This window comes from Hemiscyllium ocellatum, chromosome 44, assembly GCF_020745735.1.
Source record: "Hemiscyllium ocellatum isolate sHemOce1 chromosome 44, sHemOce1.pat.X.cur, whole genome shotgun sequence".
NCBI classification, from domain to species: domain Eukaryota; kingdom Metazoa; phylum Chordata; class Chondrichthyes; order Orectolobiformes; family Hemiscylliidae; genus Hemiscyllium; species Hemiscyllium ocellatum.
This window is the reverse complement of record NC_083444.1, coordinates 11,583,317-11,609,298: the sequence shown is the minus strand read 5'-3', so window position 1 is coordinate 11,609,298 and position 25,982 is coordinate 11,583,317. Positions and strand designations below refer to the sequence as shown.

Genomic DNA, 25,982 nt, shown 5'->3' with positions numbered 1-25,982 from the left:
ACCCTGCTGAATAAACACAGACTGTACTGTCACACAGCGAGTAACCCTTACCCTGCTGAATGTACAAAGCGTACTGTCACCAGCGAGTAACCCTTACCCTGCTAAATAAACACAGACTGTACTGTCACACAGCGAGTAACCCTGACCCTGCTGAATAAACACAGACTGTACTGTCACACAGCGAGTAACCCTTACCCTGCTGAATATACAAAGTGTACTGTCACCAGCGAGTAACCCTTACCCTGCTAAATAAACACAGACTGTACTGTCACACAGTGAGTAACCCCTACACTGCTGAATATTCAGTGAATGTACAGTTACACAGTGTGTAACCCTTACCCTGTTGAATATACACTGACTGTACTGTCACACAGCGAGTAACCCTTACCCTGCTTAATATACAGTGAATGTACTGTCACACAGTGTGTAACCCTTACCCTGCTGAATAAACACTGACTGTACTGTCAGACAGCGAGTAACCCTTACCCTGCTGAATATACACTGACTGTACTGTCACACAGCGAGTAACCCTTACCCTGCTTAATATACAGTGAATGTACTGTTACACAGTGTGTAACCCTTACCCTGCTGAATATACACTGACTATTGTCACACAGTGAGTAACCCTTACACTGCTGAATAAATACTGACTGTACTGTCTCACAGTGTGTAACCCTTACCCTGCTGAATAAACACTGACTGCACTGACACACAGCGAGTAACCCTTACCCTGCTGAATATACAAAGTGTACTGTCACACAGCGAGTAACCCTTACCCTGCTGAATATACACAGACTGTACTTTCACACAGTGAGTAACCGTTACCCTGCTGAATATACACTGACTGTACTGTCAGACAGCGAGTAACCCTTACCCTGCTGAATAAACACAGACTGTACTGTCAGACTGCGTGTAACCCTTCCCCTGCTGAATATACACTGACTGTACTGTCACACGGTAAGTAACCCTTACCCTGCTGAATATACACTGACTGTACTGCAGACCCAGAGCAATGTAGTTGATGCTTAACACTTCTCTGAGCAATGTGGGATGGACAGCAAATGCTGGGCTCAGCCGGCGATACCCTGATCCTGTGAATGGATAACGACATTTTGGGTGCAGTTTTCTGCCCGTTTGATAACTGAGTGCACCGTGCTGACCACCCGTGTTTACGTACGTGGCTGTGCAAATGGTTGTCGCGTTCTTTCCAATCGAACTTGGGTTGGCACGAGGATGCCCTGTCCACTGAGCCACTGTGGGCCCCCTTTGGTTCTAAAGGCCTCTGTGCTCATCACCAACTGAGCACACGCCCGTGCCCCCACATCCCCGGTAACTCAGCAGCAGTATGGAGACCTGGCATTTCTCACGACTGGTCTGCCTCTCGTTTGTCAGCCCCATCCTTACAGGAAGGGGGGACCCTCAGCCTGGGAGGAGACTGGCTGCTACAGCCTCAGGGGTGATGTTAACGGAGATCACAACCTGGTGTGACCACAGGGGCAGGACTAAACTGCAGAGGCTGCTCACACAGCGCAGAATCATCCCTCCCCCCCGTTCTGATCCAACTCCAGGCCGCTCGATCGATCATCGTTCGATTTGTTTTCACTTTATGACGCGTGGCTTCGCTGGAACGCAGTGCGACAGACTTTGCTTTAATCATAAAGCACACGTTCGTCGACAAAAGAAATCTCAGCGCTTGGGTTGGGCCAAAAGACTCGGCAGAAGTGGGGTCCCACCGACGCTGGAGATCAGAGTCAAGATGAGAGTGGTTTGCTGGAAAAGCACAGCAGGTCAGGCAGCCTCCGAGGAGCAGGAGAATCGACATTTCGGGCACCGGCCCTTCATCAGGAATGATGGCCGATTCCCCTGCTCCTCGGACGCTGCGCTTTTCCAGCACCACACTCTCTCGACTCTGATCCCCAGCATCTGCAGCCCTCACTTTGTCCCAGGAAGGTGTTTCCCCTGGTTAGAGGGAGTCTCGAACCGGGGTTGGAGGGGAGGGACATCATTATCACCCGGGTTCGAGGTGAGAATGTTTGCCATTTTACTTGGTGCCTGGTGAGCTTTGGAAGCTGGTGCCACGGCAGGCTGAGCCGGTGAAGCTGTTCCGGGCAGAGATTGGTCAGTATCTGATTGTCAGTGCCGCAGGGTTAAGGGGGTGGAGATGTTGAAGTGTTTGGTCAGGCCAGGCTTGATGGGCTGAATGGCCCACAGTGTTCCGTCACCCCCCTGTTCCAGAGACAGACAAGAAGGCCCTTGGTTTTCTCCTCTCCAACAATCCCCCTCCCGGGAAGGGGGAGGCCAGTGCTCTGTGAGCCACCTACCGGGGGGGCCCCCGTCTCATCTCTTTGCACCTTCCAGGAACATTGTTGCCTGGTTGGTGGCCTGCTGCAGATATCAGTTAGCCCTTCCTCCCTGTCCCCCTGTCTCACCCCCCACTGCCCCACACTCCCCCTCCTTCCCTCTCTCTCCCCCTTCACTCTTTCCCTCTCCCTCTCCCCCCACACTCTTCCCTCTCTCTCTTCCCCCATACTCTTCTCCCTCTCTCTCTCTTGCCCCACACTCCTCTCTCTCTCCCCCAACTCTTCCCCTCTTTTTCCCCCAAACTCTTCCGCTTCCCTCCGCCCCAACTCTTCCCTTCTCTTTCTCTCTTCCCCTCCCACTCTTACCCTCTCTCTTTCTCTCTGCCCCAGTCTTCGCCCCATACTCTTCCCTCTCTCTCTCTATCCCGACTCTCTTCCCACACTCTCTCTCCCCACACTCTTCCCTCTCTCTCTCCCCCATGCTCTTCCCTCTCTCGCTTCCCCCACACTCTTCCCTCTCTCTCTCCCCCATGCTCTTCCCTCTCTCGCTTCCCCCACACTCTTCACTCTCTCTCCCCCCACACTCTTCCCTCTCTCTCCCCCCACACTCTTCCCTCTCTCTCCCCCATGCTCTTCCCTCTCTCTCCCCCCACACTCTTCCCTCTCTCTCCCCCATGCTCTTCCCTCTCTCGCTTCCCCCACACTCTTCCCCTCTCTCCCCCCCACACTCTTCCCTCTCTCTCCCCCATGCTCTTCCCTCTCTCGCTTCCCCCACACTCTTCACTCTCTCTCCCCCCACACTCTTCCCTCTCTCCCCCCCCACACTCTTCCCTCTCTCTCTCTCCCCCCACAATCTTCCCTCTCTCTCCCCCCCCACAATCTTCCCTCTCTCCCCCCCCACACTCTTCCCTCTCTCTCCCCCCCCACAATCTTCCCTCTCTCTCCCCCCCCCACACTCTTCCCTCTCTCTCCCCCCACACTCTTCCCTCTCTCCCCCCCCACACTCTTCCCTCTCTCCCCCCCCACACTCTTCCCTCTCTCCCCCCCCACACACTCTTCCCTCTCTCCCCCCCCACACTCTTCCCTCTCTCTCCCCCCACACTCTTCCCTCTCTCTCCCCCCACACTCTTCCCTCTCTCTCTCCCCCCACACTCTTCCCTCTCTCTCTCCCCCCACACTCTTCCCTCTCTCTCCCCCCCCACACTCTTCCCTCTCTCCCCCCCCACACTCTTCCCTCTCTCTCCCCCCACACTCTTCCCTCTCTCTCTCCCCCCACACTCTTCCCTCTCTCTCTCCCCCCACAATCTTCCCTCTCTCTCCCCCCCCACACTCTTCCCTCTCTCTCTGCCCCCCCACGCTCTTCCCTCTCTCCCCCCCCACGCTCTTCCCTCTCTCTGTCCCCCCACACTGTTCCCTCTCTCTCCCCCCACACTGTTCCCTCTCTCTCCCCCCCCACACTCTTCACTCTCTCTCCCCCCACACTCTTCCCTCTCTCCCCCCCCACACTCTTCCCTCTCTCTCCCCACACACTCTTCACTCTCTCTCCCCCCACACTCTTCCCTCTCTCCCCCCCCACACTCTTCCCTCACTCTCCCCCCACACTCTTCCCTCTCTCCCCCCCCCACACTCTTCCCTCACTCTCCCCACACACTCTTCACTCTCTCCCCCCCCACACTCTTCCCTCTCTCTCCCCACACACTCTTCACTCTCTCTCCCCCCACACTCTTCCCTCTCTCCCCCCCCACACTCTTCCCTCTCTCCCCCCCCACACTCTTCCCTCTCTCCCCCCCCACACTCTTCCCTCACTCTCCCCACACACTCTTCACTCTCTCCCCCCCCACACTCTTCCCTCTCTCTCTCCCCCCCCACAATCTTCCCTCTCTCTGCCCCCCCACGCTCTTCCCTCTCTCTCTCCCCACACACTCTTCCCTCTCTCCCCCCCCCACGCTCTTCCCTCTCTCCCTCTCCCCCACAATCTTCCCTCTCTCTCTCCCCCCACACTCTTCCCTCACTCTCCCCACACACTCTTCCCTCACTCTCCCCACACACTCTTCCCTCTCTCTGTCCCCCCACACTCTTCCCTCTCTCCCTCTCCCCCACAATCTTCCCTCTCTCTCTCCCCCCACACTCTTCCCTCACTCTCCCCACACACTCTTCCCTCACTCTCCCCACACACTCTTCCCTCTCTCTCCCCACACACTCTTCCCTCTCTCCCCCCCCCCACACACTCTTCCCTCTCTCCCTCTCTCCCCCCACACTCTTCCCTCTCTCCCTCTCTCTCTCTCTGGGATCTCCTGTTTCTTGGTTGCCCCATTACTGTGGGAGTGCAGCAACTTCTAATCAGCCCGATTACCATTTCAAAGGGAGCTGTCCAAGACTCTTTTGTGTGCACAAATGTCACAGCGCTGGTAAACAGGGGCGTTATTTACTCGCGAGCTGTGTGAACTCCTGTGTGAGAGAGAGAGGGCCATTGAAACTCTCTCCTCCCAGGCAGTCCCTCCGACAGAGTGTGCCGGAGCTCATTCCCGTCCAGCCGCACTCTGGTTAATACCGGTTTAGCTTTGGGTGGCCTTTCCAAACTTTCTGAATGCAATCCTTAACTGTCACATCGCAAGCACAGCACGGGATCTTCCTGCCCAGTGTCAAATCAGTTGGGGCGCTGTGCTGTATAGAAAGGAAATGTTTTATATTCTCATCACTCATGGGAGTCCATGTGTGTGTGAGTGTCTGAGAGAGAGTGTGTGTGTGTGCGTCTGTGTGTGTTAGAGAGTGTGTGAGAGAGTGTGTGTGTGTGCGTCTGTGTGTGTTAGAGAGAGTGTGTGTGTGTGTGTGAGTGTGTGTGGTAATGTCTATGTCTGTGTGTGAGAGTGTATGTCTGTGTGTGCGTGCGTCTGTGTCTGTTGTGAGAGAGAGAGAGTGTGCATGCATCTGTGTCTGAGAGAGAGGGTCAGTATGTTGTGTGTGTGCATGCATCTGTGTCAGTGTGTGTGTGTGTGTGAGAGAGAGACAGTGTGTGTTGTGTGTGTGAAAGTGAGTGTGTGTGTGCATCTGTGTCTGTGTGAAAGGGTGTGCGTGCGTCTGTGTCTGTGAGAGAGTGTGTGTGTGTGTGCATCTATGTCTGTGTGTGAGAGTGTGCGTGCATCTGTGTCAGAGAGACAGTGTATGTTGTGTGTGTGTGCATGCATCTGTGTCAGTGTGTGTGAGAGAGAGAGAGAGAGACAGTGTGTGTTGTGTGTGAGAGAATGTGTGTGTGCGTGCGTCTGTGTCTGAGAGTGTGTGTTGTGTGTGTGTGAGCGAGTGTGTGTGTGCATCTGTGTCTGTGTGTGAGAGTGTGTGTGTGTCTGTGTCTGTGAGAGAGAGAGACAGTGTGTGTTGTGAGTGTGTGTGTGTCTGTGTGTTAGAGAGTGTCTATGTGTGTGTGTGTGTGTGTTTGAAATTCTCAAGACTCCAGCCTCTTCCCATCCAGTGTCTGCATTATCTTGGTATTGGGTGCGTTCCCGGTTCCTCCCATTGAGATGTCTCCCTGCTGAGTATCTCTCCCCCCCCCCCCCCCCCCCCCCCCCCCCCCCCATTCCAGCTCCCTGAGCTCTCGATCACCATGGAACAGTCCTGCCCATGTCTGAGCCTCGGCAGGGGGAGGGGAGAGCAGAATGGGCGCGAAGGGCTGAATGTCCTCCCCGTGTTCCTCACGGCAGTGAAAGGTTCGGAAGGAGAGGCTTGGCACAGACGCAGGGGTAGGAGCTGGGCGTGGGAGAGCTGTGTTCTCTGCCAACCAGTCGCAGTGAGCTGTGTGGGCTGATGGGCCGCGCTGGCTCTGGATATTAAGGCAGTGGAATGCCGCGCTCCTGGCAAACAGGATGGCAATGTTCTAACCCAACGGTTCTCCCGAGCCCCTGTCCTCTGTGCCCCTGCACTCAGCTGTCCCAGTCATTTTAAACCGTCACCAGAGTGGGGTGTACCTCTTATTGCCAGAGCGGGTATCTCACTGTCCCCTCCCAACGAGGTGCCAATCCACAGGCTCGGGCCGGAAGGAGAGGACAGGTCTGGGTGCCAATCCCTGTGCCAGCCTCCTGACCGCTCCGCCCCTCTAGATCATGCTGTCGGCTCGGGAGATGTCCACAGCTCGCTCGGGCAGCTGTTGCAGTAGCAGCAGCAACAACAACAACAACAACAACTGCCAGCAGCAGCGCCGCTGGAGGACCCTGTCCCCACGGCGCAGCCAGCAAGGGCCCGAGGCTTACACTGGCAGCCTCGGCACGGTGAGGAACAACAACCGCCACAACCACAGCTACAACCGCAACCTGGACAAGACCCTCCTGTCGCTGCTGCTGTTCCTCCACAGGTAAAAGGCGCTACTGACGTTCCCAGCTGCCCAGCCTGACCTTCCCAGAGCCCCGCATTTGTGTAGCACCTCTCCGTGCGCGCCTTTGGGTGCTGGGCGACCAGGCCGTTTATTCCACCGCAGGAGAAAGTGAGGTCTGCAGATGCTGGAGATCAGAGCTGAAAAAGTGTTGTTGGAAAAGCACAGCAGGTCAGGCAGCATCAAAGGAGCAGGAGAGTCGACGTTCCGGGCATGAGCCCTTCTTCAGGAATGTTTCGGGCATGAGCCCTTCTTCTTCAGCCCATTCCTGAAGAAGAGCTCATGCCCGGAACGTCGACTCTCCTGCTCCTCGGATGCTGCCTGACCTGCTGCGCTTTTCCAGCAACACATTCTCAGCATTATTCCATCGCGGTTAATCTCCGGCTCTGGGAGCGAGCGGAACTTTCTCCACCCCCTCTTTGTCCAGCAGCCTCCATCCTGGCAGAGGAGGCTCGGCAGTCCGCCTGTGCACAGCAGGATCCCGTGGTGCCTTCGGCGGTCTGCATTGAGGTTAGGTGGAGTGACGTACAGGCTTAAGGGGAGGTTGCTGCTGTCCCTTTAGTAACACAGGTGTCACCGGTGCTGGGTGCCCACTCTCACAGACACCGCCTTACAGTGGGGGGGGGAGGGGGGTGCTGTGCAGGCAGTTTGCAACCAGGATTATGGGCTTGTTCACCCTCATCCCGTATATGGCCACTGGGAGACATTCAAACCTCACACTGGTACAGTCACCTGTGGGTAGAATCGAACCTGGTTCTGAATCACTGAGCCACCGTGTAAACCCAGGAGGAGGCGCTAACTCACTGAGGTACGCCTTGCTCTGATATTCTGAGGGCGATTTGAAGGACGCGTTGGCATGAAATACTTCTATGTGCCCTCCGTGTTGTGGTTTAGGGGCACTGGTGTAGCAGGGCATCCCGAGCGATAATGCTGTGTCAGGGAGCAGGGTTAGACACAGTCACATCTCGGTGGTTGTGAGTCAGAGCGGGGAGGAAATGGGCCAGTGTTCTTGTTGGTGTCTCCTGTTCTGGGAGCCCCTGATGGTGCCGCTGACCAGTGACGCTCACTAAACCTTTAGCAAGGTCCATGGGGCATTCTGATCAGGGTTGGGGGGCTGGGGTGGAGTTACCTGAAGGGAAATCCAACAGCATTTCACTTCTGTTGTGGGGGGGAGAACACCAGTCTCGGAGCCAAAACCGGGGTTCAGTGACAGAGTGGAGAAAGTGAGGACTGCAGATGCTGGAGATCAGAGCTGAAAATGTGTTGCTGGAAAAGCGCAGCAGGTCAGGCAGCATCCGAGGAGCAGGAGAATCGACGTTTCGGGCATGAGCCCTTCTTCAGGAAGGGCCTGCGATGACAGAGTTCATTGTACAAGGAAATCCCAGGGAGAGGAAGACACCAACAGCAGAGGGGTCAGCTGGGAGTCCTCTCTCGACCCGGAGCACACATCAAGAAACTTTTATCCATCTTGTGATACAATAGGTCAGCGATGTGATTATTGACTTTGTGAGGTGGTTTGGTTCTGGCAATCATTGATAGTTTCGATCCAGCCTTTGTCAGTTCCACGTGGTCATTGTCAGTTTCAGTGCAAGATATTGTCAGTTTCAATGTCTGTGTGGAAATCCAATGCTGTAGTAATGGGCGATAATCTCTCTTCCTGAGGAGGACGATTACTGCAGCCCTGGCTCTTAGCACTTGCATTTCTATAAGAGGTGTTGGCTGAACCCAGACACTTTGGGGGCAGTTTCTGGATCAGTGGTGCTGGAAGAGCGCAGCAGTTCAGGCAGCATCCAAAGTGCAGAGAAATCAATGTTTCGGGCAAAAGCCCTTCATCAGGAATAAAGGCAGTGAGCCTGAAGCGTGGAGAGATAAGCTAGAGGAGGGTGGGGGTGGGGAGAAAGTAGCATAGAGTACAATGGGTTGTCTCCATGTTGTGATCCAGCGGCCATCTTGGGTGTCACGTTGGCCAACTGATGACTCAGCGGCCATCTTGGGTGTCCATGTGCCTAGTGTCACCCTGCCCAGTGCCACCTCCCTGTTCACCTCCTACCTCCCACAGAGAGGGCAAAAGGGGGAATGGATGACTTGTAGAATCCACGTGCTGGGATTTACTGCTTACCAGAAACTGAACTGGGCTTGCTGTGTGAACGCTGTGGCTACAAGAGCAGGTTGGAAGCTGGGAATCCTGCAGCAAGTAACTCCTCGTCTAGACAGGAGGGTGAGGGAATACTCTCCACTTGCCCTGAATGGGGGCAGCTCCAATGTTAGAAGCTCGACACCGTCCCGGACAAAGCAGGCCCTGCTTGATTAATGTCACATCCATAAGTGTCCACCACTGACGCTCAGGGGCAGCAGCGGGTGCTGTCTACAAGATGCACTGCAGCAAATCAGCAAGGCTGCTTGGAGAGTACCCTAACCCTTTGGCACAGAGCTGAAGCAATACTAAACCACAGAGAATCGTGGTCAGAACCATAAAACCACCGAGGGAGCCCACCCCCGGTGTTGAATTCTCTGTCGATAACCCAATCACAGGCCACAGCTGAACAAGCCCTGGGAGTCCAGTTTCCTCCCACAATCCAGAGATGAACTAGAGAGTATAGGTTTAGGGGGAGAGGGGAAAGATATAAAAGGGACCTAAGGGGCAACATTTTCACACAGAGGGTGGTACATGTATGGAATGAGCTGCCAGAGGAAGTGGTGGAGGCTGGTACAATTACAGCATTTAAGAGGCATCTGGATGGGTATATGAATAGGAAGGGTTTGGAGGGATATGGGCCGGGTGCTGGCAGGTGGGACTAGATTGGGTTTGGATATCTGGACAGGTCGGACCGAAGGGTCTGTTTCCTATGACTGCATGTGCAGATTGGGGTGGATTGGCCACGCTGAGTTGCCCCATAGTGTTCAGGGGTGTGTGGGTTAGGTGCATTAGTCAGGGGTACACGTAGAGTGTTAGGGGAACGGGTCAGAGTGGAGTGGTTGGGCCAAACGGCCTGTTTCCACCCTGTAGGGACTCGGTGAGCTGTGGCTGGGCGAACTGACGAGACTCCTCCTTCAGATGCTGAAGTCTCCCAGTGACCCTCGTTGAGGCCTCTTCCGTTTGTAGGTTTCACTGTGATTTTGGGACACTTCCCCCTAACCCCGGACGACGCTGACAGGAAATGAAATCCAGGCCCCAGCCCCCATTCTCACTGGCGGGGCTGTGCGGGAGGTAGGGAGGGAGAGGGGAGTTGTGACTGAGTTCCATAGATGGTTCCCTGGATGGTTCAGGCTGTGCCACACGGCGTTACTTCATCACCCCACAGCACAGAACTTCCCCCTTCCACTTCGAGCTTAGCCAGAGATTGCGAGATCGATCTGTTGAACTGGCCAGAGGATGTGGAGACAGAATTTTTTTTTAAAAATACTAACCAGAAGCAGAGTGGGTCACGGGGCCCCAGTGACGTTTCGAAATGTGGAGTAATCGAGGAGCAACGAGTACAGGCCGAAATCAGGCAGGCAGCAGTGCGCTGGTAACATCATCCCCATGTCCTCATCAAAGTCCCATGTTCAGACCCCGGCGTGAGGGTTGCGGAATGGGCCCAGCCCTGAAAGAGGCCATTCAGCCCAGCCGATCTGTGCCAGTAGGTGGCTGGCCAGGGGGGCAATTAGGGATGAGCACTCAACACTCGCCAGCCATGCCCGTGTCCCACCTCCGGGCGGATCTTCCAGAATCCTCCCGCTCTAGAGAGTCTCCCCTCCCCACACCCGGGTAGGGAGGCCTGTGGCCTAACCTCAAAATGGCTTCCATAGCGAGGGAATCGCAATAGCCTCGCGTCTGGTCAGAAAGGCCACCCCCCCGCCCAGCTCTCTTTGCTTTTGGGAGGGCATAGAGTTTACACAGTGAATAGTCAGGCTGCAGGAAGTTACATCTCTCTGACTGTTTCACTGTGGAGTGCTAGGAGTCAGGCCAGGCAAGACTCCAGGACTGGAGCAGAACCGAGATCTCTCGGGGTCAGTCGGACTGGAGGAGGGGAATTGGGGGCCCGAGGAGGGCAGCTGAGGAAGATAAGGCAGAACGCTGTGCTGTGCGCTCTCTCTCAGCGCTGCCTTGTGTAACCCGCTTTCTGTAATTCATTCACTGACTATGTGGGCCCAACTACCAGTACTCTGTAGATCTGGCCAAGTGATTTCCTGGGCAGTTGAGCCGCAGTGGTCTGGAGTCACGTGTAGGCCGGGCTGGGTAAGAGGGGCTGTTTCCCTCCTTAAAGGATGTTGGTGAACCAGGTGGGGTTTTCACAGGAGTCTTGTGGTCACTGTCATCCCAGGCTGAGACATGACCTTTTGGATTTATTTCCCCCTTACATGGCTGCAGTGGGATTCTAGGCGCCATTACCTGCACCATTTACGAGTAACACCATAACCACGCTGCTGACGGTTCAGAGCACCAGTAGATAAGGCTTTACTCCTCCGAGCCCTCAGTGTCTCGGTCCGAGTTGCCCCCCTTGTGCGGAATCCTTTGTCACCCCATCAGGGAGCAGGATTGGCCCTCTGGGATCAGACTTCCCGCTTGCTCCTCTCAGTCCGAGTCAGACTGTAAGCTGCTGGGAGAATGGGCTGGCAGCAGAGAAATATCTGAGCTGGACCAGAGCTGGAAACGTGCTCGGGAAGGTCAGTACGCACGGAGCCGGGGACCATCCTGAAAGCCAGCCAGAGTTTCCGTTCATATGCTTCCAAATCACACACCACCGGGTTAGAGTCCAACAGGTTTCTTTGGAAGCACTAGCTTTCAGAGCGCTGCCCCTCCATCAGGTGGTTGAGGAGCGTCGCTCCGAAAGCTAGTGCTTCCAAATAAACCTGTTGGACTCTAACCCGATGATGTGTGATTTGTAACTTTGTCCACCCCTGTCCAACACCGGCTCCTCCATATCGTCACTTGCATTCATATAGTGCCTCAGGATGTTAGTGAAGTACTTCTGAAATGCAGAACCGGTCAAAGAGAGGCAGTGGAGTGCCTTTCACGCACGGGAGAGGGTGACTGGGCTTTAGTTACCGTCCCATTGACGGCAATGCCAGTCCCCCCCCTCTGGTCATGTGACTTAGGAGTTGGCCATTTGACCCCTCTGCCTTTCAGTAGAGTCATGCTGATCGAATTTCAGCTTCATTCCGTTTTACTCCTGATCAGTGTTGGACTCCTTAGTCAGTCTGTTCTCTCCCGGAAGGGGATGGATCTATCCTCGAAGCCCACCCTGTCAGGTCTCCTATCTCTCCCTTACTTTCTCCTATGAGAGTGGTGCCACTGAGCTAGACCCTTGTATGAACAGCAGCAGGCCCTGTTCCATGGCTGCTCTGTATCTCAACTCACATCAATCTCCCTTGAGTCCACATCCTTTGTTATTGTTTTATCTAAGGAAGTATATCTCTGATTTGAAATGGCTAACTGAGCTGCAGCCTCATGCCTTTTCACGAGAGTGAGTTCCTCAATTCTACCACCCAAAGGAGTGTCTCCTAACTTTCCTGCTGTACAGGGGCATGGATTTTAAAACAGGGGGGAGTCCCCAGAGACTTTCACGTCATTGTGCACATTGTCTTGTTTTCTCTCTCTCTCTCTCTCTCTCTCTCTCAATCTGTGTCTCGCTTGTGCTCTCGCTCTCAGACTTCTCTCTCTTATCTGTCTCTTGCTCACCCTCTCTCTCTCACTCGTGCACTCTCTCTGTCTCTCACTTGCTCGCGCTCCCCCGTCTCTCTTTCGCCGGCACTTCCTCTCTAACTCTCACTCGCTGGCGCTCCCTCTCTCTCTCACTCGCTGGTGCTCCCTCTCTGTCTCTCACTCGCTGGTGCTCCCTCTCTGTCTCTCACTCGCTGGCGCTCCCTCTCTACCTCACTCGCTCGCGCTCCCTCTCTGTCTCTTGTTTGCTCCGTCTCTCGCTCCCTTTCTGTCAGTCGCTTGCTCTCTCTGTCCCTCGCTCTGTCTGTCTCTTGCCCTCTGTCTCTCACCCTCTGTCTGTCTCTCTTGCTCTCTCTCTCTCTGTCTTTCTCACTCCCCCACTGTCTCTCGCTCTCTCACTCTCTGTCTGTCTCTCTTACTCCCTCTCTGTCTCTCTCTCACTCCTTCTCTGTCTCTCACTCTCTCCCTCTCTGTCTCTCACCCTCTCCCTCTCTGTCTCTCTCACTCCCTCTCTGTCTCTTTCGCTCTCCCTCTCTGTCTCTCTCTCTCATTCCCTCTCTGTCTCTTGCTCTCTCTCTATCTCTCTCTCCCTCCCTCTCTGTCTCTCACTCTCTCCCTCCCTCTCTCTCATTCCCTCTCTGTCTCTTGCTCTCTCTCACTCCCTCTCTCTCTCCCTCTCTGTTTCTCTCACTCCCTCTCTGTCTCTCCCTCTCTCCCTCCTTCTCTGTCTCTCACTCTCTCCCTCTCTCTCTCACTCCCTCTCTTTCTCTTGCTCTCTCTCTCACTCCCTCTCTGTCTCTCTCTCACTCCCTCTCTCTCTGTCTCCCTCTCTGTTTCTCCCACTCCCTCTCTGTCTCTCCCTCTCTCACTCCCTCTCTGTCTCTTGCTCTCTCTCTCACTCCCTCTCTCTCTCTCTCTCCCTCTCTGTTTCTCTCACTCCCTCTCTGTCTCTCACCCTCTCCCTCTCTGTCTCTCTCACTCCCTCTCTGTCTCTTTCGCTCTCTCCCTCTCTGTCTCTCTCTCTCATTCCCTCTCTGTCTCTTGCTCTCTCTCTATCTCTCTCTCCCTCCCTCTCTGTCTCTCACTCTCTCCCTCTCTCTCTCTCATTCCCTCTCTGTCTCTTGCTCTCTCTCACTCCCTCTCTCTCTCCCTCTCTGTTTCTCTCACTCCCTCTCTGTCTCTCCCTCCTTCTCTGTCTCTCACTCTCTCCCTCTCTCTCTCTCTCACTCCCTCTCTGTCTCTTGCTCTCTCTCTCACTCCCTCTCTGTCTCTCTCTCACTCCCTCTCTCTCTCTCTCTCCCTCTCTGTTTCTCCCACTCCCTCTCTGTCTCTCGCTCTCTCCCTGTCTGTCTCTGAAGCCCACAGTCAAGCTGAGAAATCCCGTCAGGGACTGAGAAAAAAAACCCCAATTGAACAACTCTTCCGACTTCCAGAGCCTGCAGACCTTGTTGATGGAATCGGTCCTCCCAAGAGCCCAAAATGTTCACAGCTCGGAACCCAGGCTTATTGAGTGCCCACATGGGCCTCCTCCGTCACCCTGCTAACGGGCTGTGCTGTTCCTTCCCTTCCCCCCCCTTCTCCGCGCCCCCTCCCCTGGAATCTGTCAGCACCTTCAGCCCTCAGCATCATCCCCTCTGGCTGCCAGGTCCACATTCCCACCGCTGTCCAGCTGGTGGAATCTCTGCCGAACCCCCGCCTGGACTCATGAGCGCCCCTCGCCTGTTTCCAGGCCGCCCACAAAGTGGATCTATCTCTTCCCCCGCTGACTGATTCCACCACGGGCCGTCCCGCTTTGTCGACCGGTTACAAAACGCGATGTCCTTCCTGTTCCCTTGTTTTGTTCCGTCCGTTTCATGAGATGGGCGTGGCACGCTCCAGTTTTCACACTGGTCAGTGTCGGTCTTCACTACAGGAAATGACATCGCCACAGGAAATGACATCCCCAACACAAAGAAACCCAAACATATAAATCGAAAGCAGGGATTACCAGCAGTGCTTCACCCAGAGGCTCACTGACGATGTCACCGAGTGTGGTGACGAAACGTCTGGAAATGAACCTTCCAGCTCAGCGAGCAATCCTACATCCAGAACCTCAACCTGAGTTACACATCTTCTCAAAACTCGCTATCAGTCTTCACAATCACACGTTTCTCCTGTGACTGAGTGATGGAGTTTTAATGCCCCATTGTACAATGGTGGTGGCTTGTGTTCAAGGTGGAGGATGACCGGCCGTGGGACTTGGCTAACCCAGTGCTCGAAGCGCTAAGTAACTTGGATTTGATTTATTGTTGTCCCATGTACCTAGGTACAGGGAAAGGCATGGTTCTGTGTGCAGTACAGGCAGCTCATACCATACAGAGTGTGTTAGGGTGATAGAACAGAGCGAGGAATACAATGTTCCGGCTGCGGAGAAAGTGCACAAAGAGCGAGATCAACATTAAATTTAAAATCTGAGCAGTCAATTCCGAAATCTAATAACAGTGAGGAAGAAGCTGTTCTTGAATCTGTTGGGACGTGTTTTGTACCTTCTGCCTGGATTATAACCGGGGCTGGGAGGGGTCGTTGCTGCTGTTGGCTGCAGTCCCCAGGCAGTGGAGTATACGGATGCAGCCAGTGAACGGGAGGCTGGCTCGTGTTCTCGGGATGTGGGGGGAGTACCGTGCAGAACTGTGCTCTGGGTTCCAGCCGTGGGACGCCAGCAATTTGCAGCTCCCCCACCCCTACCTCATTACTCCAAGCCCTAGGTATTACCAGCAGCATTGCAGAAAGTGTGTGTGTCTGTAAATCTGTGTGTGCTGAGTGTGTGTGTGTGTGAGAGAGAGTGAGTGTGTATGGGTGGGTGTGTTTGTGTGAGAGTGTGTGTGTATGTGGGTGCATGTGGTGTGTGTTTATGTATGTGTGTGTCTGTGTGTGTTTTGCATATGTGTTTGTGAGAGTGTGTGTCTTTGTGTATGTGTGTTTGTGTCATTGTGTCTCTGTGTGTGTGTTTCTGTGTATATGTGTCTGTGTGTCCGTGTGTCTGTGTGTGTGTTTCTGTGTATATGTGTGTGTGTGTCTGTGTGTCCGTGTGCGTGTGTCTGTGTGTGTTTCTGTATGTGTGTGAGAGTGTGTGTGTGTGTGTTTCTGTGTATGTGTGTGTGAGTGACCGTGTGTGTGTCTGTGTGCGTATGTTTGTGTGTGTGTGTATGTGTGTGAGTGTGTGTGTGTGTGTGCGTATGTGTTTGTGTGTGTGTTTCTGTGTATGTGTGTGTGAGTGACCGTGTGTGTGTCTGTGTGCGTATGTTTGTGTGTGTGTCTTTGTGTGTGTTTCTGTATGTGTGTGAGAGTGTGTGCGTATGTGTTTGTGTGTGTGTGTGTGTGTCTGTGTGTGTGTGTGTGTGTGCGCGCGCACGTGTGTGTCTGTGTGTGTAAAGGGGGTAGGTTTCCAGCTCCCCTCTCCCTGGTGTGTGTCCCGTTCTGTTCTGCTCCCACTGACGTGTCCCTGTTTCTTGTCTCTCTTCCTCCCCCACTCCCCCCCCCCCACCCGCAGTGGTTCCAGCAGCAGCATGGTCGCCATCGACAACAAGATCGAACAGGCCATGGTAAGATGGCTGAGCCATTCCTCAGGGGTTTTATCCTGTCCCCCCCGGGATATGGCTGGGACGAGACCCACTTCTGCTGCCCGGCCCTGGTTGCCCCTTGAACCGAGTGGCTCTCCGGGCCTGTTTCAGAGGGCTGGATGGCGTCAGGTGTAGGATCGGCCCGGGTGAGGGCAGCAGATTCCCTCCTGGCACGGGGCACCAGCCGATCGGATAGGTTTTCCTGACGGCCAACCGCATCACGGTCTCTCAGTCCCACCGGTCTGTTTTATTTGTTCAAATGTCCGTTCCCCCCCCGTCCCGGCCTCTGTGGTGGGCTCGCTCGTCCGACCTCGGTTACCTTCACCTCCCTGGCGGCAGGGTGAACGTTTCATTGAGGCGGCGCCTTGCTCATCCTGAAGTGGGCCTTGTGTCGCCGTGCAGTCGGGCGTTCCCCCCATTCATTCCTCCTCTCTCTCCCCCCATTCATTCCTCCTCTCTCTCCCCCTATTCATTCCTCCTCTCCCTCTCCCCCCAATCGGCCCTCCTCTCTCTCAACCCCCTATCGTCCCTCCTCTCCCCCATCGTCCCTCCTCTCCCTCTCCCCAATCGGCCCTCCTCTCTCTCTCCCCACATCATCCCTCCTCTCTATCTCCCCCCCCATTGTCCCTCCTCTCTCTCTGTTTCCCCACTGTCCTTCTTCTCTCTCCCCCAACTCTCTCTCTCTCTCCCTCCCTGCTTATGCACACTCTCTCTCTCTCCCTCCCTGCTTATACACTCTCTCTCTCTCTCCCCCTGCTTATACACTCTCTCTCTCTCTCCCTCCCTGTTTATACACTCTCTCTCTCTCTCCCCCTGCTTATACACTCTCTCTCTCTCCCCCTGCTTATACACTCTCTCTCTCTCCCCCTGCTTATACACTCTCTCTCTCTCTCCCCCTGCTTATACACTCTCTCTCTCTCCCCCTGCTTATACACTCTCTCTCTCTCTCCCCCTTCTTATACACTCTCTCTCTCTCCCCCTGCTTATACACTCTCTCTCTCCCCCTGCTTATACACTCTCTCTCTCCCTCCCTGCTTATACACTCTCTCTCTCTCTCCCCCTGCTTATACACTCTCTCTCTCTCTCCCCCTGCTTATACACTCTCTCTCTCTCTCCCCCTGCTTATACACTCTCTCTCTCCCTCCCTGCTTATACACTCTCTCTCTCTCTCCCCCTGCTTATACACTCTCTCTCTCCCTCCCTGCTTATACGCTCTCTCTCTCTCTCTCCCCCTGCTTATACACTCTCTCTCTCTCTCCCCCTGCTTATACACTCTCTCTCTCCCTCCCCCTGCTTATACACACTCTCTCTCTCTCCCTCCCTGCTTATACGCTCTCTCTCTCCCTCCCTGCTTATACACTCTCTCTCTCCCTCCCTGCTTATACACTCTCTCTCTCTCCCTCCCTGCTTATACACTCTCTCTCTCTCTCCCTCCCTGCTTATACACTCTCTCTCTCCCTCCCTGCTTATACACACTCTCTCTCTCTCCCTCCCTGCTTATACACTCTCTCTCTCTCCCCCTGCTTATACACTCTCTCTCTCTCCCCCTGCTTATACACTCTCTCTCTCTCCCCCTGCTTATACACTCTCTCTCTCTCTCCCTCCCTGCTTATACACTCTCTCTCTCTCTCCCCCTGCTTATACATTCTCTCTCTCCCTCCCTGCTTATACACTCTCTCTCTCTCCCTCCCTGCTTATACACTCTCTCTCTCTCTCCCCCTGCTTATACACTCTCTCTCTCCCTCCCTGCTTATACACTCTCTCTCTCTCTCCCCCTGCTTATACACTCTCTCTCTCCCTCCCTGCTTATACACTCTCTCTCTCTCCCCCTGCTTATACGCTCTCTCTCTCCCTCCCCCTGCTTATACACACTCTCTCTCCCTCCCTGCTTATACACTCTCTCTCTCCCTCCCTGCTTATACACTCTCTCTCTCTCCCTCCCTGCTTATACACTCTCTCTCTCTCTCCCTCCCTGCTTATACACTCTCTCTCTCCCTCCCTGCTTATACACACTCTCTCTCTCTCCCTCCCTGCTTATACACTCTCTCTCTCTCCCCCTGCTTATACACTCTCTCTCTCTCCCCCTGCTTATACACTCTCTCTCTCTCCCTCCCTGCTTATACACTCTCTCTCTCTCTCCCTCCCTGCTTATACACTCTCTCTCTCTCTCCCCCTGCTTATACACTCTCTCTCTCTCTCCCCCTGCTTATACACTCTCTCTCTCTCCCCCTGCTTATACACTCTCTCTCTCTCCCTCCCTCCTTATACGCTCTCTCTCTCCCTCCCTGCTTATACACTCTCTCTCTCTCTCCCCCTGCTTATACGCTCTCTCTCTCCCTCCCTGCTTATACACTCTCTCTCTCTCCCTCCCTGCTTATACGCTCTCTCTCTCTCTCCCCCTGCTTATACACTCTCTCTCTCTCTCCCTCCCTGCTTATACACTCTCTCTCTCTCTCCCCCTGCTTATACACTCTCTCTCTCTCTCCCTCCCTGCTTATACACTCTCTCTCTCTCTCCCCCTGCTTATACACTCTCTCTCTCTCCCTCCCTGCTTATACGCTCTCTCTCTCTCTCCCCCTGCTTATACACTCTCTCTCTCTCTCCCTCCCTGCTTATACACACTCTCTCTCTCTCCCTCCCTGCTTATACACTCTCTCTCTCTCCCCCTGCTTATACACTCTCTCTCTCTCTCCCCCTGCTTATACACTCTCTCTCTCTCCCTCCCTGCTTATACACTCTCTCTCTCTCTCCCCCTGCTTATACACACTCTCTCTCTCCCCCTGCTTATACACTCTCTCTCTCTCCCCCTGCTTATACACTCTCTCTCTCCCTCCCCCTGCTTATACACTCTCTCTCTCTCCCCCTGCTTATACACTCTCTCTCTCCCTCCCCCTGCTTATACACTCTCTCTCTCTCTCCCTGCTTATACACTCTCTCTCTCTCTCCCCCTGCTTATACACTCTCTCTCTCTCCCCCTGCTTATACACTCTCTCTCTCTCTCCCCCTGCTTATACACACTCTCTCTCTCCCCCTGCTTATACACTCTCTCTCTCTCCCCCTGCTTATACACTCTCTCTCTCCCTCCCCCTGCTTATACACTCTCTCTCTCTCTCCCCCTGCTTATACACTCTCTCTCTCCCTCCCCCTGCTTATACACTCTCTCTCTCTCCCCCTGCTTATACACTCTCTCTCTCTCTCCCCCTGCTTATACACTCTCTCTCTCTCCCCCTGCTTATACACTCTCTCTCTCCCTCCCCCTGCTTATACACTCTCTCTCTCTCTCCCCCTGCTTATACACTCTCTCTCTCTCCCTCCCTGCTTATACACACTCTCTCTCTCCCTCCCTGCTTATACTCTCTCTCTCTCTCTCCCTCCCTGCTTATACACTCTCTCTCTCCCTCCCTGCTTATACGCTCTCTCTCTCCCTCCCTGCTTATACACTCTCTCTCTCTCTCTCCCCCTGCTTATACACTCTCTCTCTCTCTCCCCCTGCTTATACGCTCTCTCTCTCCCTCCCTGCTTATACACACTCTCTCTCTCTCTCCCCCTGCTTATACACTCTCTCTCTCTCTCTCCCTGCTTATACACTCTCTCTCTCTCTCCCTCCCTGCTTATACACTCTCTCTCTCTCTCCCCCTGCTTATACACACTCTCTCTCTCCCTCCCTGCTTATACACTCTCTCTCTCTCTCCCTCCCTGCTTATACACTCTCTCTCTCTCCCTCCCTGCTTATACACACTCTCTCTCTCCCTCCCTGCTTATACACTCTCTCTCTCTCTCCCTCCCTGCTTATACACTCTCTCTCTCTCTCCCCCTGCTTATACACACTCTCTCTCTCCCTCCCTGCTTATACACTCTCTCTCTCTCCCTCCCTGCTTATACACTCTCTCTCTCTCTCCCCCTGCTTATACACTCTCTCTCTCTCTCTCCCCCTGCTTATACACTCTCTCTCTCCCTCCCTGCTTATACACTCTCTCTCTCTCTCCCCCTGCTTATACACTCTCTCTCTCTCTCCCTCCCTGCTTATACACTCTCTCTCTCCCTCCCCCTGCTTATACACTCTCTCTCTCTCCCTCCCTGCTTATACACTCTCTCTCTCTCTCCCCCTGCTTATACACTCTCTCTCTCTCCCTCCCTGCTTATACACACTCTCTCTCTCCCTCCCTGCTTATACACTCTCTCTCTCTCTCCCTCCCTGCTTATACACTCTCTCTCTCTCTCCTTCCCTGCTTATACACTCTCTCTCTCTCTCCCCCTGCTTATACACTCTCTCTCTCCCTCCCTGCTTATACACTCTCTCTCTCTCTCCCTCCCTGCTTATACACTCTCTCTCTCTCTCTCCCCCTGCTTATACACTCTCTCTCTCTCCCCCTGCTTATACACTCTCTCTCTCTCCCTCCCTGCTTATACACTCTCTCTCTCTCTCCCCCTGCTTATACACTCTCTCTCTCTCCCTCCCTGCTTATACACTCTCTCTCTCTATCCCCCTGCTTATACACTCTCTCTCTCCCTCCCTGCTTATACACTCTCTCTCTCTCCCCCTGCTTATACACTCTCTCTCTCTCCCCCTGCTTATACGCTCTCTCTCTCCCTCCCTGCTTATACACTCTCTCTCTCTCTCCCCCTGCTTATACACTCTCTCTCTCTCCCCCTGCTTATACACTCTGTCTGTCTCTCTCTTCCCCTGCTTATACACTCTCTCTCTCTCTCTCCCCCTGCTTATACACTCTCTCTGTCTCTCTCTCCCCCTGCTTATACACTCTCTCCCTCTCTCTCTCCCCCCCTGCTTATACACTCTCTCTCTCTCTCTTTCACTCTCCCCCTGCTTACACCCAGTTGGTCCTGATGACCAGGACACCCCAATCAGGAGAGAAAACTGAAGAGACTCTCCCTGAGACAACGCAAGGCCTTAATTGAGTGAAGCCTCTCTGCACTTCCCAACGCTGATCCGAAAACCCACCCCAGTCCCAGCCTCGTCAGCTGGGGAGCGCCCGTCCCTTCTGGCTGTGGGAGGTTAGTCATTAGTTGTCAGTGCCCGGCCCGCTCTCGAGAAGGTGGGGCTGAGCCCGTCACCTTCACCCCCTCCTTCAGGTGTCTCCTTCCCCTGTAGCCGTTTGGCAGAGCAGGGTGGAACACTTGGCTGGATCACCGGGACAGACCCTGTGGCTGTGGAGTCACGTCTAGTCCCAGGCCGGGGCAAGGTGACACACTCCCTCCCGAAAGGGATGGCAGGTCAGCATTTGGATTGTCAATCACTGTGCGCTAGTTAGTGTGCTAGTTAGTGCGCTAGTTAGTGTGCTAGTTAGTGCACTAGTTAGTGTGTGAGTTTGTGTGCTAGTGCATTTGTTAGTGTGCTAGTGAGTGTGCTAGTTAGTGTGCAAGTTAGTGCACTAATTAGTGTGCTAGTTAGTGCACTAGTGTGCTAGTTAGTGCATGAGTTTGTGTGCTAGTGCGTTTGTTAGTGTGCTCGTGAGTTCACTAGTTAGTGTGCTAGTTAGTGTGCTAGTTAGTGCAGCTGTAGTGTTGCAAGTTTCAGGAAGAGAGTTAAAGAGCACTACCAATGGTCAAGTGTTTGAATGTTCCAAATTGTAATTGTGTTTCTGCTCTCTGCAATGTTTCCATTGAGAATCTCTTGTTTGCTTTTCCCGTTCTGTGCTCCCCCTTCCCCACCCCGTTCCCCGTTCCCCGGGCAGGACTTGGTGAAGAGCCACCTGATGTACGCCGTGCGCGAAGAGGTGGAGGTGCTGAAGGAGCAGATCAAGGAGCTGATCGATCGCAACAACCTGCTGGAGCGGGAGAACACCCTGTTAAAGTCACTGGCCAGGCCGGAGCAGCTCTCCCAGCTCCAGTCTCAGCTCCAGAGTACAGTCAGCACCGCCACTGGGTCATCGGGCTCCTCACCCCCCACCAGCACTGCCTGAGGTGGGGGGGGAGAGGTGGCACAGCGCAGCTGAGCGCTCAGTACTGGGCGAGGGGAGGTGGGGAGGGGAGAGGGGTGGTCCTGTTCCTAACCCCCTCCTCACCACCACTCCCCACCCCCACCCCTTCAAAAAAACACTACGCACTAGAGCACGTCAAACTGTCGGGCCGGGGGGGGAGGATCATGTGCTGACACTCCAGCCCGGGAGGCCACAGGATGCAAAGTATTTCTGAACGGACTGATGGGTGTGATGCTGCTAACCCTGGTATTCGCTGCCTTTTTAATAAGACTGTGTGCGGGTGGGGAGGGGGGGCGTCGGACTGGCTGCTTTCTCCTGCAGGCGACTCCAGGCCCGGGCGGAGGTTGTAGAATGAGGTGAGCTCCTCTTCAACCCCTGCACTGCTGCCTGTCTGTCTACACTCACTCACTCACTCACTCGCTCGTTCGCACTCTCTCTTTCTCTCACAATCGCTTTCATTTCCTGTCTTTCTCTCTCTCTCTCTCTCCTCCCTTGTTCCTCACTCCCACCTTCCCTCAGGATTGGGAATCCAATGAGTGAGCATGTTCATGGAGATGGGATATGGAAGCAGTGTTTGGTTGGGATGAATGGAGAGGGAGCGTGGGTGGGTGTTGGGATGTGAAATCCTTCCCACCCACCCCCACTGTCCCACATTGCCCTCCTCCCTCAAGTTGTTTGGGGACAGTCACCCCATATCCTCCCCCCACCACCACCGCCCGCTAGCCTCACGTCGATGTACAGGATTCCCACTGAGCGGGTTGGACAGAGGGAGCGCCCCGTCACACACGGCTTTTGTAATTGTTTGTTCAAACTGATACAGAAAAGCCTTACCTTACCTCACTCAGCAGCGCCAGCCAATTGCTTCCCCAAAGCGCCTGACGAAATGTTTTTCCACCAGCCTGGCCCCACCTTGAGGATGGGTCTGAGCCCCACCCAGGACCCCTGTCAAGCAGAGGAAGCTGGTGACGCCACCCCGCCCCAGCTAGTGCCCTCGCGGGGCATCTTCGGGCCCCATTTAGCCAACCCCAGGAAGGGTGGCAGCAGATTGGAGCTGGGGGTTGGAGAGTAGGGGCCTTCCTGTTCCCAGCTTGTCTCTGAGCCTTGACCCACTCTTCCTGCCACATACGGACGCCCTCTGGGCGGTCAGGGGGTGAGAGAGATGGCTCCGCTCTGATCCACGCCTGCCAGGGTGCCCAGAGGTCAGCTCTGGCTTCCTCCGTCCGGTGATGGAAAGGCCCACACACGAGCCTGGGGAGAGAGTGGGCACTGGCACAGAGACTTAACGTGTCTGAGGGGTTCCCCATGCCTGTACGCCAAGGTCATGGGTATCTGCAGAGAGGCGGGAGGTCAGTCAGAGGGCCAGGCTTCGAGGGTCTCTGGAGGTGGGAATGAGATTAAAACATCCCCGCTCCCTCTCACCCCCACCAGTTTAGGAGAGATGAAACAACACCAGCTTTACTCAAATCCTTTACTCTCTCTCCCTCTCTTTGTCTGTCTCTCTCTTTCTCTGTCTCTCTCTCTCTTTCTCTCTCTCTCTCCCTGTCTCTTTTTCCCTTTCACTCTGTCTCTCTCTTTCTCTCTGTCCGTCTCTCCTCTCTTTCTCTCTCTCTTTCTCTCACTCTCCCTCTCTGTCTCTTTCTCTCTTTCTTTGTCTCTCTTTCTCTCCCTCTCTGTCTCTCTCTTTCTTTGTCTCTCTTTCTCTCCCTCTCTGTCTCTCTCTCTCTCTCTTTCTTTCTCTCTCTCTCTCTGTCTCTCTCCCCCTCTCTCCCTCTCTGTCTCTCTCTCTCTCTCTCTTTCTTTCTCTCTCTCTCTCTGTCTCTCTCCCCCTCTCTCCCTCTCTGTGTCTCTCTCTCTCTTTCTTTCTCTCTCCCTCTCTGTCTCTGTCTCTCTCTTTCTTTCTCTCTACCTCTCTGTCTCTCTCTCTCTTTCTTTGTCTCTCTCTCCCTCTCTGTCTCTCTCTCTCTCTTTCTTTGTCTCTCTTTCTCTCCCTCTCTGTCTCTCTCTCTCTCTCTCTCCCTCCCCCACTCTCTCTGTCTCTCTCTCTCTGTCTAGTTTACATACCTACAGCCTTTATTGACTGAGGGATCAGTGAATGAGGCGATGCAATCCGTTTTGTTCTCGAGGAGTGTGGTTTTTGACCTTTCCTCGGCTTCGATCGGGGCTTATCTGTTTTGAATAATCACTGGTTCGATTCCGTGGGGCGAGAGCATGAAACCGGGCGACAGAAGATACGCTTTGTAATATTTACGAGCGGTGCATTTGGTTTCGGAGATCGTCCCAAACCTTTCTTTTGGAATGAGGAGGGAAAGGAGCCCAGGGCTCCTCGCGGGGGATGCTTCAAAATCTGAACCTGGCTGTGGTCGCTCGGTGAGAGACTGGTGCTGCGGCTCCCCCTGCAGTGTGCGCTCATTCGGAGCGTGGAATCCCAAGCTTAGGGCTTCGAGCTGGAAAGGAGGACTCGCTCAGAGAGAGTAGTCTTGTGCTCGGTTGGTCGGAGGAGCTGGATCGAAGGCAACATGTGAGTGGTGCTAGGAGTGGGTTGGAGGGGCTGGTTAAAGGTGGACGGGCAGAATGCCAGGACACATGCCTGAGGCTCCACAGGTTCAGTAACTCCTGCAGCTGAGCAGGGTGTACCAGTGACTGGGTTTGATACTGGGAGGGAGAGGGTAAGGACAATTCAGTCACTGCCCTGGCTGGAGGGGTGGGGAAGGGGGAGAGCTGCACTGTGCCAGAATGTTGTCTGCGGATCGTCCCGTTACACCAGGACGAGTGCCCTCGGGTGCAGAGGAAGGGGGGGGGGGTCTGTCTGCTCAAGAGTTTGGGAGCCGAGGGGAGGAGGCGCAGCCACCAGGGCACGTGTGTGAGACCGGACGGTGCAGCTCTGAGCGGCTCCTTGGTGCTATTTGACAGCGGAAGGAGGGGGCTCCCTCCATCCAGCACCAGCCCCCTCCCGTTCTCATCCTGCCACTGAGTTGTGGAGAGTCCCGGAGGATGCTCACTCTCTGGCCAGAGTCCTGGGGGAGCTTGTGGAGATCAGCAGGGAGTGGACATTTTATTCAGCCCAGCAATAATGACTTACTGTACCCTGCAGTGACATCCAACTGGATGGAGCTGGGGCAGAGATTCTTTCCTAAAAATCACCCCGCCCGCAGCTCTGCTGACTAACCGATTTGATTAATTGTTGGGAGTCAGGGTAATGAAGATTGTCACCGGTCTGTACCGTGATTTCTGCTCGCTCTGTGGGGGGGGGTGATCTCACCGAACGGTACCGCGCTGTATCTAACCCCATGTGTACAGCACCATCTTTATTTGCTCCGCCAACTTATCGTTTTGGGGTTTTTTTTCTATGGATGACAAAAAAAAATCTCGTAATTAAAATCGAAAAGCACAATGCAAGGGCTGACTGGTGCATAGCATGATGTTATCGCGCGGGGTGTGGAATCGATGGTCCTGCTCGTTTTAACATAGAAACTAGGAGCAGGGGGAGGCCACTCGGCCCCTCTGAGTCTGCTCCTCCATTCCAGCTGATCATCCCACTCTGTTCCCTGGTGCATCTCCCATCCCCCTTTGATCCCTTTAGACCTCAGAACTACATCTAACTCCTTGCAAAGATTCGAAGTTTTGGCATCAACTCCTTCCTGTGGCAAAAAAAATTCCCACAGGCCTCCCCACTCTCTAGGGGAAAGACATTTCTCTCTCTCTCTCTCAGGCCAATCCCGTTTCCTTAGACTGTGACCCCCGATCATCGGGAAGACCCTTCCTGGGTTTCCCCCCGTCTAGTCCGGTTCGGATTTTATAGATTTCTATGAGATCTCTTCCCCCATTCCCATTCTTCCAAAATGCCACTGAATAGAACTCAAACTGATCCACAATCTCTCTTCATCTGTCAGTCCTGCCATTCCCAGGGGTCAGTCTGGGAGACCTTCACTGCACTCCCTCAAATAAGGAGACTGCAGCAGCACACGGGACTCCAGGAAGGCTCTGTCCAAGGCCACCGTATAATGGCAGTGAGACACCCCTGCTCCCACACTCCAGTCCTCCCACTATGAATGGTTCCCTCTCTGCCAGCTGCCCCTGCAATGCTTACTTCCAGTGACTGGTGTACAAGGGATACCCAGCTCCCACTGCACTTTCCCCCAT

General features: G+C 54.3%; 1 protein-coding gene across 2 annotated transcripts in view; it reads left to right on the top strand.

The window, feature by feature from the left end:
• LOC132835227 (TSC22 domain family protein 4-like) overlaps window positions 1-25,238 on the top strand; it is a 97,770-nt gene extending 72,532 nt beyond the window's left edge. Inside the window, exons 3-4 of one of the 2 annotated variants that reach the window (XM_060854594.1) lie at window positions 15,834-15,885; window positions 21,597-25,238. In XM_060854594.1, coding sequence (XP_060710577.1) covers window positions 15,834-15,885; window positions 21,597-22,015 — 471 coding nt within the window. In that variant the 3' untranslated portion in view covers window positions 22,016-25,238. The remainder of the gene's footprint in view (window positions 1-15,833; window positions 15,886-21,596) is intronic. The other variant, XM_060854595.1, reaches the window with a different exon arrangement.
• The last annotated feature ends 744 nt before the right edge of the window (window positions 25,239-25,982 follow it).